At 38.3% G+C, this 14,337-nt stretch overlaps 1 protein-coding gene across 2 annotated transcripts in view; it reads left to right on the top strand.

Moving 5' to 3' along the window:
• The window catches only part of FUT8 (fucosyltransferase 8), a 94,351-nt gene extending 84,150 nt beyond the window's left edge, over positions 1-10,201 (top strand). For both annotated transcript variants that reach the window (XM_082225165.1, XM_082225166.1), the window contains 3 exons: positions 2,066-2,242; positions 2,835-2,985; positions 9,151-10,201. In XM_082225165.1, coding sequence (XP_082081291.1) covers positions 2,066-2,242; positions 2,835-2,985; positions 9,151-9,468 — 646 coding nt within the window. In that variant the 3' untranslated portion in view covers positions 9,469-10,201. The remainder of the gene's footprint in view (positions 1-2,065; positions 2,243-2,834; positions 2,986-9,150) is intronic.
• Positions 10,202-14,337: the final 4,136 nt, after the last annotated feature.

Raw genomic sequence — 14,337 nt, 5'->3', positions numbered from 1 at the left:
GGGACTGTTCCCGGGAAACGGGGACGTCTGGTAAACTTACCCTATTCATGCTTACTCCTACATCGAAATTAGTAAGACTTCTGAGTAAACAAGAACATTTCACATGCTTTAGCATTCTTTTTCACACAGAAGGCTGTGAAATACTTCTTGGAATGGGTCACCAGCATCTTTGCAATGGCAGTTACATATTTTGTTGTAGAAATGTAGGCTCCTGCCCACCCTTGCTTGGTTTAGATATGAAAAGAGAAGGTATACTTAATACTTTTATAAGATTTCTGTGACTTATGCTTACACCCAGTTGAAGACTAAATTAAAATCACAGTAATTAAAATCACAATAGAAATCAATAACGTAAACAACAAAGAAGACATGATGCATTAAAAAAAGATGAAGTCCTCAATGCAGATCCTTGTCTCAATTGATGCAGCAAAGCCTGTTAGTAGAGAAAGTTTTCACTGACCCGCAGAAAATGGCAAAAGAGGGTGCTACTTGAACCTCAAGGAATAAAGTGTTTCATAATCCAGGTGCAGCCACAGAAAAGGTTCTGAATAAGCATTTCCCTGTCCCTGTCATATCTAATTTGGCACTAATGGTCTTAATAATACTTGGATACAGTGCACCAAGAGTTCAATGTATGGAATTGTTCTCAGTTTTTACTATAAAAATTAGTGTAATTTTTGTTCCACCTTTTTACATACTAATATTGTTAGCTATCTGCAATAGCCCCTTGGGTTTCAGAACTCAGCCACTTGCATAATATTGGTTATATATTTGAAAATAACTTAGTAACATACTAAAAATAAGACACTTCTAGTTTGAATCTACAGTGGTGCCTCGCAAGACGAAATTAATACGTTCCGCGAGTCTCTTCGTCTTGCGAAGCACGGCTATTAGCAGCTTAGCGGCTATTAACGGCTTAGCGGCTTTAAGAAAAAGGTAACAAACTCGCAAGAACTCGCAAGACGTTTCGTCTTGCGAAGCAAGCCCATAGGGAAATTCGTCTTGCGGCACGACTCAAAAACGGAAAACTCTTTCATCTTGCGAGGCATTCGTCTTGCAAGGTACCACTGTATTCCTGTCATTCAGTCATCAGTTTTGTGGGGAAATGAACAAAATGTTAAATAAAATTGAAGCTTAATAGGGGACTTTTCAGTAAATATTTCTTCTTGTTTGATTTTATATCCCACCCTTCAATTTTGAGGTGGATGACAGCATCAGCTAGTTCAGTGGTGTCCAAACTTTTTCAAAGAGGGCCAGATTTGATGAAATGCCGTGGGGGCTGACCAAAGTTTGTTGAGCTTTTTTTAGGGTTGGAGTTGTTGAGGGTTTTTTAGGATTTTGCCACAGGGGCAGATTAAACCGACCGGCGGGCTGTATTGGGCCCCCGAAACGGACTTTAGAACTGACTGAGTTAGTTAAAACAAGACAGGGCACAATTAAAGCCATAATTGAAACCACAGAATCACAATCGAATTAGCAGCAGTAAGTAACTATAGTACTACCCCAATAAAAGACAGCTTCCTTTCCAGAAACCCTGGAGAAAATTAATTTTAGTTCAGCAGGCATGTTTTAGTATGAATGAAACTGTAGAGAAGTGATAAAAATGCCTTAAGAACCCTCTTGACAAATACACATTTATGATACATGCAATGTCTTTTCACACAAGGTTAAATTCTGTGAGCTGGTGACTATATTTAAACCTACTGGATATGTATGTAAAAGGAGGCCATGCTTACCGTGTGGCGCATTAGTACCTTGAAGGTATTTGCAAAATCATAATGCTGTGATTCTACTGTGACATGTGTAAAATATATTGGCATTTGGCCTCCAACCATCTATTTGGTTTTCAAGGACTGAATAGTAATCTTTACTTCTCTCCACCCACCCTCAGCCTTGTAACTAATCCAAGCCCTTGCCCTGTGGTTTTTGACAAATTTATTCTGAAAATAATACATATTCTAATGCCAGTTTATTTTGCAGTATGTTCTAATGAAAGTAAAGGACAAACGAACAAAAAACAAACAAATCCTGATCAAGAGAAATTTGTGTTTGCTTTTCATTGCAGTATTCATGTCCGAAGAACAGACAAAGTGGGAACTGAAGCAGCATTTCATCCCATTGAAGAATATATGGTACATGTTGAAGAACGTTTCCAACTTCTCTCCCGCAGAATGCATATTGACAAAAAACGAGTCTATTTGGCCACAGATGATCCTTCATTACTGCAAGAGGCAAAATCCAAGTAAGACCATCTTTGTACATAAGTGATTTTACATGAAGTGTGGCTGTTTAAACAAACAGCATATTTACTTTTAATGTCTATATGAATACCTGTGTTTGAAACTATTTGCAAATAGCTATAACTTCTGAGCTTTATATACATGCTTCCTAAACAGGTGTTGGTAGAACAAGGCTCCACTAATAGTAATTCTTATGAGATACAACTGAAAACTTCCAATTTGGTCTTGAATTTGCAGGTGGATTATGACACATATGAGTCGTGGGTTTCTGTTTACAAGAAGTGGATAAAAATTCTGCAAAATTTAATTTCTCATTAGGGCTACAAGCTATGAAGGCATAGCAAACTACTAAGAGGTGAAAAAATCTGTTTAATTTCACTGTGGTATCCAATTAATGAGTCCTGTCAGTGCAAGAATTTCCACTTGTGTGGCAAGGCTCCCTTCCACCCCGCCCCCACCCCTAGAACAGATTTAGAAGGTACTTGAGGGGAGGCAGAAGTTCTATTGCACAAGCAAAAATCCCGATGGGATGTACTACTTTGGGTGCAACCTCCAAAACTGAATGCTGATATTTGTGATGCATTTCCCCCTCAGGTATCCAAATTATGAGTTTATTAGTGACAACTCCATTTCGTGGTCAGCTGGTCTCCATAATCGGTACACAGAAAACTCTCTACGGGGTGTTATTCTGGATATACACTTTTTGTCTCAGGCAGACTTCCTTGTCTGCACATTTTCTTCACAGGTAAGGTGGTGCACATTATAAAGTTCTGTATATCAATACTCCAGTAGCACAATATAAACCTGAATGGCTATAGTACTCAGTGGTTTCCTGTAACCAATAGTAGTACTATGAAATACTTGAAATATACAAGCATTAATAATTCCTCTAAAAAATTGTTCTCTTTCGTAACATGCAGAAAATCAGTGCAAATCTACTATTTAAAAAAGGCAACTACAGCAATGTGTAGCTCTGCTTGTTACATCTCAGAAATAATGAGCTGCATTCAGACATGCCCTTTGACATACAGAAGGAGGAAGAGGAAGCAATTTTAGCTGATCCCCAATGTTCTGGAAAGTCCCCACCTTTCCAGAGCAGCTTGTGAGGATTGGAGGAAGAGTCAGCAAAAAAATAATTTCCCCCCTCTTCCTGTAAGTGTGTCACATTAGTGGAACTAGTTTTCATAATTACTCTGGATCCAATCCATGGTATGGCTCATGAAAATATACTAAGTTTAAGAGAAGTTATTGGAAGTTAAAACTCTGCCCCTTTGAAAAAGATGACCATGGGGAGCAATGGTAGAGAGATTTGTTGGCATCTGTCTGTCTTGAGAGGCAATGGAGGAGTGTGCCTTGGGGGGGGGGGTGAAGTCAAATTGTTGGAAGGTTGCAGCACCTGCTGTGGCTGTAGAGACCAATATGGGAGATACATCAAAAGAAATGTAAATGATAAACAATGTGAACAGTTGGTAGAAAAAAGTATTATGTCAGAACATTGGAACACAGTGGATCTCTCGCTGCAATTGATTTTCTATTGGTTTAAGACAAACAAAAGGGAATACTTTTTTCAAACAACTTGGTTACTAACTGGAAGACTACATTGCCAGATGTGTTGATGGCTGCTAATTAACCTTAAAGGGTTAATCACGTTCATGAAGAGGATACTGTTGTGGATCATTATTATTTGTGGATCATCTGTCTTCAGAGGTATATTGCCTCTGCGGACAAACATTAGGAGATGGTTCTCTCAGTCACATAGTGTTTGAGAACTTGCTAGTGACATCTTAATGTCACTAATGGAGACCACTAACTAGCCTAAATCAATCAATCTAGCAGTTCTTTTCCTGTATTCTTCTAAGAAGTCTACCTTGCAGAGGGAACATCAAACCAAGTGCTGTATTCCTTTCTTGACCCGTTAAATACCGATGATAGATAGTTTTAAAACAATTTACAGTCTCCCTGCAATATTTAAGGGTCTGTATTTTAATTATGTTTTTATTTGCACATATAACAAGGGGGGCGGAGAGAGAAAGAGATGAAATAACATTAAAGAACAAAATGAAGAAAAAGATGGCCTCTCACTATTAGTAATATTTGTAAATTATTATTGACCCAAATTTGAGAGTTTCTTTAATATAGGATTTCTCCGTCAGCATGTGCATTATTGCCAATAAAAATATTTTCATAGCGGTCCTTGCTATCTTAAGTGCTTTTGAGGTTTATTCCCCAGCTTTTCCCATTTCCTTAGTTCCTTGTTTCCAGGGCCACTTTTTATTTATTTATTAGATCTATGTAGATTTATATTCTTTCCTTAAGCTTTGTTTCCCTTTTACTTTCTTTCAGATTCTTCCTCACTCTGTTGCCTATTCTGTATCCTCCCTTCAGCCTCTTTCCTGTGGCCGCCCCATGTTAGGTTTTTACTCTCTTCCAAACTGACAGGTTCACTTTCTGTCAGAAGGTGGACTGCAGACTATTTGATTTTTTCCATGCAACAGAATATTCTTTTTCACCATTTTAGTATCCGAGGATTAATTCCCATGACAGCAATGCAATATATATTTTAAACTTCCTTAGTAGTTTTACGGTGTTCCCCATCTCCTGCAGTACCTGGCACAATGTGGATTAGCTCCCTGCATTGATGGTTTTTAAATTGCCCTTTTCTGCAGAGAATTTGCCTTGATGGTTAAGCATGATGGAAGAGATTATAGGATTATAAAAGATTACAAGCCTTTTCAGGTATGCTGTTCAAGTATATGCTGAAGAGTTGTACTTTTTATAATCAAGAAGTGAACAATATGCACTACAAAGCATTAAATTGTTTTTAAAGACTGACATTTTGACAAACCATTTCTTAACTTCATTCAAGGCAAAAATGTAATAAATGCCTCTTTCACTGTGAACATTTCATGGTTAGCCTTTTAATTATGGACCCAGAAAGTATTCTGTTGCACATAAATAATCTTTGCTACAGTATTCATTTCTTCAGGTTTGGAACTATAAAGTACTGTTACTTTACCATTCATATCTTTCATTTATATATTTTGTAACATTTCCATTAAGAGAAAAAAGTATCTGATCAATTCTTAATGGTATTCAGAAATCCTCTTAAATGCTGTAGCTTTTTATATTTTTCATTGTCTTCTATTGTGTACTACCTTGGAGGTCAGAAGTTGGGATGTAATTCAAATTAAAATATTAGATTTTGAAAGTAGAAATAGGTGGGGGTTTTTAAAACTATCTCCAGTTGCCTTTATTGCTGCAAAGTTTTTCCACACATAATCTGAGGTTCTCAAATGCCAGTGGTGTGGGGATAGATGGGGATAGCAGACCAGCATTTGGTGATGTGCAACAATTTTACCAGTTTAGAACATGAGTTTAAATCTTGAACCTCACTCTACACTGTGCCTCATAGTATAATAGGATAAAAAATAAATATATGTTAATTTCCCTATGAACAAGGAGATTCCAGAAGTGAAATAATCAAATGAAGATTACACTCGATACTTCTACTTTCTACCTTAGTGTTGACTTGCTTTTCAACTCAAATAGCAACTTAGTATGAGAACAGATAATCAAATATGAGGTGGCACCAGTTGTTGTCAACTGTAGTGACTCTGTATTGGTGAAGAAACACCTACCTTTATTCATAGCTAGGCAAAAACTGAATTTTGTTAATAATTAAACCATTCCAATTTTGGTTTTGTTGCTTACTTTAGTATCGATTGTATTGTTTTTTCAGTTGATGATTGACCAGATTTGCTAATGAGGCAAGGCTTTTTAATGTTTATGTTATAGAATCATAGAATTGGAATCATCATGAAAGTTGTAGCGGTTGAGAAAGTCAGCCAGCAATATCATTCTGTACTTGCATGCAAAAAAGATAGTTGAGCATCATAGAAATCTGCATATATGTGAGTCTTAAGGCTGTTTTCCACATATCACTTTAGCAGCAGCATAACATGTGACTAAGGAGACTTGGAGCGTGGCTACAGCCCTTTCCCAATCATTAGAGTTTCAGACTGTTACCTAATATTTCATTCCCAGATACGTTGTGATTGGATTAGAGGTGTAGAAGGTCAGTATCAAATTATGAATGAGTCAGCCATTCTTCCTAGAGTATAACAGTGCCGTCCAACTTGGGCTGGGCGATATCTGGTTTTCAACATCATGATTTCTATCTGCGGTGGCAGAGGGCTTTGTTGGGCCTCCCTGCGGGGGCAGAGGGTCCCTCCACATCTCCCTACAGCAGCAGAGGGCTTTGTCATGCCTCCCCACGGCAGCAGAAGGAAGTAGTACATTTAATAAACATATTAAATAAGCTTCCATATATTATATTTAATATATTTTCAACTAATTTAAGAGTAGCTTAAGTGATTTCTTATTCAAGTTGCATCTGCTTTCCCACTGAGAGGTCTAAGTGGAATCTGTGCATGCATTAGCCCCACTGAGTTCAACTAAACTTTCTTCTGCTTTCCTGAGAGTAAGCCTCATTGAATTCAGTAGGGCTTGCTTGTGAGTAGACACACATTTGCTTTCACTGCTTACCAAATACACCCTCCCCATCATTCTCACACAGTACCCAACCTCCCATTTCAGCATGAGGCAGCTAAATCTTCTTCCCTCCATTCTCCCCCCACAGAAGCCCAGCCCTCATCCCACCAAACTCTTCCTTTTTATCAAAGGGAGGGCAAGCAAGCAGAAAGTCTCCTTTAAATTAAAAAACACCCTTCCTTTTCAATGTGGAGGAAAGCTATTTATTAGGGGGAACCAGCAACATAAACACCCCCAGAAAACCAAAAATAAAAACTCTTCCCCCTCTTCTATCACTGGTGAGGGAAGAAAGAAGTGCTTTCCAGTTTTTTGTTTTCTTTGCCTCTTTGATTGTCTAGGCATGGGGGTCCCTCTTAGATTGATAGCAGGCTCTGCATAATTAGCTGAGCTCTAAGTGGAAAGATCAGGTGAAGCTGAAAGAGTTTGCTGGTTTGTGTGAGAGCTTATCTTCATTTCTTATTGTTAGGAGGGAGAGAACACAGCCCTACTCTCAACCAGATTGGATAATACAGAATTTAAGCTATATTAATGTATCCAGGTCTGTGTCCATTGTCACTGGATATGTTGCTTATTCTGTCTAGAATTGGTCACAGACTATGTAAAAATTTGTTGAAGTGTGGAAAAGCATGCCTGCTTTCTTGTGCAATTCCTATTTTTTTCAATGGGCCTTGTGTTCACAAGTGGATCATGCCCATATTTAGTGACTTTGAGGACAAGTTCTTCCACTTTAAATATATCTGAAAGTAAACAGTATGCTTTCAAAAGTCCCTTTCCTATGTACAAGATTTTTTAAATTTATGAAATAGATGTTTTAAAAAGCTACAAGAAATTTAAATACCATTCATCTTAATCTGAATGAGACCTAATAATATCAGGAAAGATAATGGTTTTGCTTCTGCCTTGTAAATAAAAATGAGCAGAAATGGCTTAAGTAATAGATAAGGCTGCAGTCTTTGTTTGTTTTTGAGGGGGAAAAGTTACCCACTTCTAATTTTAGAGTGTCAAACCTCTCGATTATAAGAGACACCTGTTATACCTAAAAGAGATACTAGCCTTCAGCCTTAGTGGTAGCATATTTGGTAATTGTTGTGGCCACAGAACTGCGGCTTCAGAGTGAAGCAGTCAGAAATAGTGTTTAATAAATCATATACGCTCTAAAGTATTATAAAATATTAACAGTTATTACTGTTTTTGTTAGGAATAGATGATGAGGGAATGTGTAAATCTGAGATTTTGATAAATGGCTGTGCTTTAAGTTTATTAAAAGGGATACATGTTTGATCACTCTAGATTTGAATTTATTTTGTTTACCTACTATCCATCTACCTCTTTTATTAAAACATTTATCACCACTCCTGACCACCTTCTACAGCATACAGAGGAAATAAAAAATTGGTGATTGGCCCAATTTTTCTTTCCGTGTTCTCTGGCACTTGTATACTATTCATTTTTCATTTCATTTTTCCTTCTGCTGCTCTGCTTTGGACTTGATATTCATATTCCATTTAATCGATTTAGTGGCAACTCTGAAAACCAAGAGGGTTTCGCATTGCTCTGAAGGTCATGAGATTATAAGTCATTCTAATATTCTCCAATTATCCAGAGCCTTGGGCCTGTTGCCAAGACATTCCTATCTCCAGTTCTAAGAGGGCTTGTACTTAAGCCTGACAGCTTTGGAGTTGCTGAAGGATATCACTGCCAAGCCAGATCATAGTCAGAGGGTTGTCTAGATGCCTTGGGCCAATTTTAAGGAGGTTCCACAGAGTAGTACTAAGAATTTGAATCAGCGAAGACCCAATGTAGTAAATGTCCTTTGGCCTTCTAGTAGGTTCTGAAGTTTCTTACAGAGGATGAGTTACTTTTTTATTTAATTGAAACTTGTTTAAGGTTCAGCAAGTCAGGCTTGGGGCTTATAATATAAACTGCTGTGGTGTGAGTTGCTCAGTAGTAGAGCTCATGCTTTGCATGCAAAAAGTCCCAGTTTCAAGCCAACAAAGTAGGTGCATCCAGTTAAATTATACTCAGAATAGGCCCATTGAGATTAATCATGTCTACTAATTTCATTGGGTCTGAGTATGATTAACATTGGATACAACCCAAAATGCCTTTGTCTCATTCTCCAGATGTAAGCAAATTAAAATTACTTTAAATTGAATGTTTTAAAAGGCTTCTGTAAAACATTATACAAGGATTAACATTGTTGCATTCTATTGCTGTTTGCTTAATGTTGAAGTAATATGCTTTATGAATGATTGGAGAAGAAAGAAAGTTGGACAAGATACACTTCTGTAAGGAATACTTAACTGATGTACTGTCATGCTGTTTGCTAATTAATGCTTTTTGTTATTACTTTCCCTAGGTTTGTCGAGTTGCCTATGAAATCATGCAGACATTGCATCCAGATGCCTCAGCCTTTTTTCACTCTTTAGATGATATCTATTATTTTGGGGGACAAAATGCTCATAACCAGATTGCCATTTATGCTCATCATCCCCGAACTGCTGATGAAATTCCTATGGAACCTGGAGATATAATTGGTGTTGCTGGAAACCACTGGGATGGTTACTCCAAAGGCGTCAATAGAAAATTAGGAAAAACAGGCTTATACCCCTCCTACAAAGTAAAAGAGAAAATTGAGACAGTCAAGTACCCCACATATCCAGAGGCTGACAAATAAAGACAAGCAGGACAGCTCACCGTAACACTCACTTTGAAGCTATTTCAACCAACCATACTGTTGGCTTTTGTGGAATATGAATTTGCATTTTAACATACAGTTAAAATGAAAGCCTTTTATCATTCGGACTGGATATACAGCTTGGAACAATTCAACGGGCCATGGTTTGGACTTCTTTTGTTACATGCACTTGCACTCATGCACACTGATACACATTCAACAGGGAACCTGTTGTTTTATACTGTTTGTCTCTTTGAGGACATGTCCCTCCCATGAGTCATATATGAGCCTTGGGCTCGGTTCTTTGCCATTAATAGACTATAATAAGACTTTTAACACTGCTGCATTGTGTAATTTGAGTGACATGAGCATATTTTGTATGTGCAGAATTTAAAACATGGTGCCTCTCTTTGAAAGATCCAGTGACCTTTTGGAAGAGCCATGCCTAGTTCTGTCGATGGGTAAGAGTTGTACTTGCCTTTAACTGATGATGTTGTTATGACCACTGAATATGCTCCAACCAACAGATTCAAAACTCAGTCTAGACCTTTCTTTATAGGAGTTTTGTTAGCAATTTCATTGATTAGTTCATCTCATCATTAATAAAGAGTACATCCAACAATAAAATAATTGCCTGGTAGGAACTTTTGTAAAACAATGCCATGAACAGATTATTTGGTACTGTTGCTGGACATTGTCTTTGATAACAAAAAATAAATTCAAAAAAGAAGTAGCTGGAGTTATACAAGTAATTTGATTTTAAAATTTGGAAGAACCAACATAGGTCTATCTTTCCAGATCCTTGATCTCTTTATTTGGAAAATGATCTGTGATGAAATTTGATAACATTTCGGATTTTTTCTGGTGTTCTCAATCAGCAGGAAACTGCCAGTCAAGACTGTTTATTTCTTTCTTGACCAAGTGACAAGACTGCAGCCTGTTGGCCTCTGAATAATAAAAAAAATTAAGTGAGTGCACATGCACACAAACACTCTCTCTTACCTCTCCTGTAGTATTTCTTTCCAATTGTTCTTTATGGCCACAACACAAAATCAGCCATGGGTGAAACTACTGTTGGTATAAGTCTTTGTGAAATGCTTTTGCTGTTTATTATAATTAACTCTAGTGTTGTGTGTGTGTGTGTGTGTGTGTGTGTGTGTGTATGCATTGAAAGAGATCACTTGAGACTGAGATAGCACAAAACATTATGGCATAGAATTAATCTGAGCCTGCAAAGGAAGGGCTGTTGCTTAGGGTACAGCAGCACACGTTTTGCATACAAAAGGTCAAGGTTCAATCCCTGGTGCCTTCAGGTAGGGCTGGGTAAGACTCCTGCATGAAACCAAGGTAAGCTGCTACCAGTCTATGCCAACAATACTGAATGAGGTGGGCCAATGGTCTGATTTGGTGTACGGAAACTTCCCGTGTTGCAGGAGGTTGGACTAGATGATCCTCTGGGTCCCTTCCAACTCTATGATTCTATGATTTTCCTGCCCAGGAATTTGTTCTCTCAAGGGTTGTTACAGGTTTATATCACACTAGCCTTGTTTTGTAAATGTTTCTTGCTAGAAATTTTGTCATACTGAACAACTTGACACAATTTTTTTCCAGTGAACTGATAAGAGCTTCTAGCAGTTAATGAAATACAAAAACTTAAGCACATAAGCAAGCAATTCATTTCTGTGGGATAGTAGGAGTTGAAACATTTGAGTACTGAAATGAACATATTTGATATAAAAATACTTATTTGTTAATGGCCAGTAATCTGTCTGTTGACAGATACATGGTGTATCCATAGCCATACCTCTTTTCTTTTCAAGCTGACATAGAACCGACCTTGAAAATTTTATAGTGCTGGTAATAGTTCAGTGTCATCTATATAACCTTGTTCTTTTCTCCCTTAAATCACAATGATGTCCAGAACCTGAATATATATTTTATGTTCTTTCTTTTAAGCTGAGTTACACAAGCTGCTACTTTTCTATTCCTGGTTCTGGTTTGTGCAGTTGGCCACTGTGTAGCAACCTGCTCAGCTTCATTCCTAATAATGTGAAATGGCACAATGGAATCGTAGGTCTTAACTCAAATAACTCAAGACAACTGTTGCATATGGTTAAAGCTTGGGCCAGACTTGACATTTCTGTGCAAACAGCAGGAGTAATGGAAAAGGAAATAGTCAATTCTAATATATTTTCCTATGAAGATATGAATAACTTTTAACAGCAGTTGCTCCAGCGTGTTTTCATTCCAATATAAACTATTTGGCCAAGAGTATTATAGAAATACCCTGTCTTATCAGTCAGGATATTTATGAGATGTCCTTTGGTGTGGACTACATATAGTATAAGGGACGCGGGTGGCGCTGTGGGCTAAAGCCTCAGCGCCTAGGGCTTGCCGATCGAAAGGTCGGCGGTTCGAATCCCCGCGGCGGGGTGCGCTCCCGCTGCTCGGTCCCAGCGCCTGCCAACCTAGCAGTTCGAAAGCACCCCCGGGGGCAAGTAGATAAATAGGTACCGCTTACCAGCGGGAAGGTAAACGGCGTTCCGTGTGCGGCTCTGGCTCGCCAGAGCAGCGTTGTCACGCTGGCCACGTGACCCGGAAGTGTCTCCGGACAGCGCTGGCCCCCGGCCAATAAATGTGAGATGGGCGCACAAACCCCAGAGTCTGTCAAGACTGGCCCGTTCGGGCAGGGGTACCTTTACCTTTACCTTTACATATAGTATACTGATACTATAAAAAGCATCAGTTTGTTTGTGTAAATATTTCTTCTGAATGGTGGTAGAAGTCTATTTTGAACATTATCTGGATGACTGCCCCCCCCTAGTTAACTAAGACAAAGAAGTTGCTACATGATCACCAGTTCAAATATCCTTGGTGATACCATAACCAACCTTTGTTATAGAGAGGCTACTCCTGAGATACTCTAACATAATATTTTAAGAGCAAATAGAAACTATGAAAAAAGCTTGCTAACTTAAAGGCTATGAGTGAATTCAGAAATGCTTGCTATTTAGTCTTAGGCCTCTTCTATATGCTACAACTTAGTGAGAGTAGCGTATTTTAATGATCACAAGTATATGACAGTTATGTAGTACATACACACTCCAGGGAACTAAGCCAGTTACAGTTTCCTCCACCCCACATTTTATGATGTATCTCCCTTGGATATTACAGCATACATTTGCTATGCTCCTTATCTCTGCAACAAGTGAAAGGGCCTCAAATCTCTTGATCAGTTCTGGTGGCAACCAGGGCAATCCTATGCATGCCTACTGAGAAGTAAAACACACACAGTCCAGTGTGCCTTACTTCTAGGTAAATGGGTATGCAATTGCAACTTGTGTCACTTCTTTCCCATTAGGGGGGTATATCTCATTAGAGCCACTCTGGAGTATCTGATCAGAGGCCTGACTAGGGTAGTATCCTGTTTCCCCCAGTGGCCAGCAAGATTCTTATGGGAAGCTCACAAGCAGGACCTGAGCGTAAAACCCTTTCTGCTATTGTTTGCCAGCAATCTCAGCATTTCAGCATTGTGGGGTCACTAAAAAAGAAAAGTGGTTCACACTTTTATTTTCTTCAGCTGGTGCAGTCTTTCTTAAAGCACAAGTTTCCACTTCAGGTGTTCTCCAGTCACATCATGTTCACTTTGCTGTATGCCTCTACTTTTATTTTAATTTTATTTTATTGCAAAGCTTCCTGCATTAGCATGTCTTGGCAGATGGCAGATAGAGTTTTCCTACTCTAAGGGAATAAATATTATCTCTTCGCCAGGCCAACAAGAAAAAAAAATAAGACAGCCTTTGGTTATTCAATAGTAGTGAGAAATCTTTCTTGGCTCCCTGTAATACATGCTTTGGACCTTATTGCTACTCTCCTACTTGGATAAAGTGGCAACATTTTTATATATGAATTATTTAGCTCCACTCTACTGAAAAACAGCATCTCTCTCAAAAGCTGGCAGAAAATGGATTCTGCTCAAAGAATAATTAGCTTGTAGGGAAGGCAGAGAACCTTCTGGCTTCTGTCTTATAGTCCATTTCATTAAGCTCTTCCATTTAAACGTCTTGGAAAATTGTGATAAAAGGTATACATGTTTCTAAATGTAATCAGGCTTACCACTAAAATCTTAAATGAAAAACATACTCGTAAAGGTGATCTTAGGCTTTGCATTTTGCTTCCACAGTTGAATTACTCAAATAAAACAGACTGGGGAAACTAGTCCCCCGCCCCCATAACATTTATATCCTGCTTTTCCTCTTTCATTAAACCCAAAGTGCTGTGCATATCCAGCTAGGCATGGACCAGATCCAGACCTGCTTAGCATCAGCAAGGTAGAAGGTTCATATCATAAAGCCAAACCCTGGGACTTTGTAATTACATATAAGTTTTATATACTTTGTATCTGTTTTATAAGGTTCTCTCAAATAGGGAAATGTAGAATTGTGTGAGTTTGGATTTATTCAACTCTGTATAGTGTATGTGGCAACATAATGTTTAGAAAGGATTCAGCGAGAGTTAATGATTGCTGATTACCTTGGTGGTTACAGTCTATGTTTGTAGTTGCTATTTTGATCTGAGCTAAGAGGCTACAGAAATTCTCATTACTACCACAAGATATACAAAGGAGACATTCAACATTTCTGCTTGTAGCGCAGTTGATAACTTTTGGGTTTTATGTAGGACAACTCCTCTTAGCCATGAGACCCACTTAATCACCTTGGTCTCTTTTTCAGCCAAACTGGTCATAACAAAGATGCTCTGTGAGGATAACAAGATGAGAGTTGTGAAATACTTTGGACACTATGAAGTAGTACAGTACGGTGGCTAATAGCATGAGCTTTGAAGTCACCACTTCAGATCTCACGTCAG

The sequence above is a fragment of the Podarcis vaucheri genome (assembly GCF_965113315.1).
Source record: "Podarcis vaucheri genome assembly, chromosome: 1".
NCBI classification, from domain to species: Eukaryota; Metazoa; Chordata; class Lepidosauria; order Squamata; family Lacertidae; genus Podarcis; species Podarcis vaucheri.
Note: the sequence above shows the minus strand (reverse complement) of the source record. Positions and strands in the feature narration are given on the sequence as shown.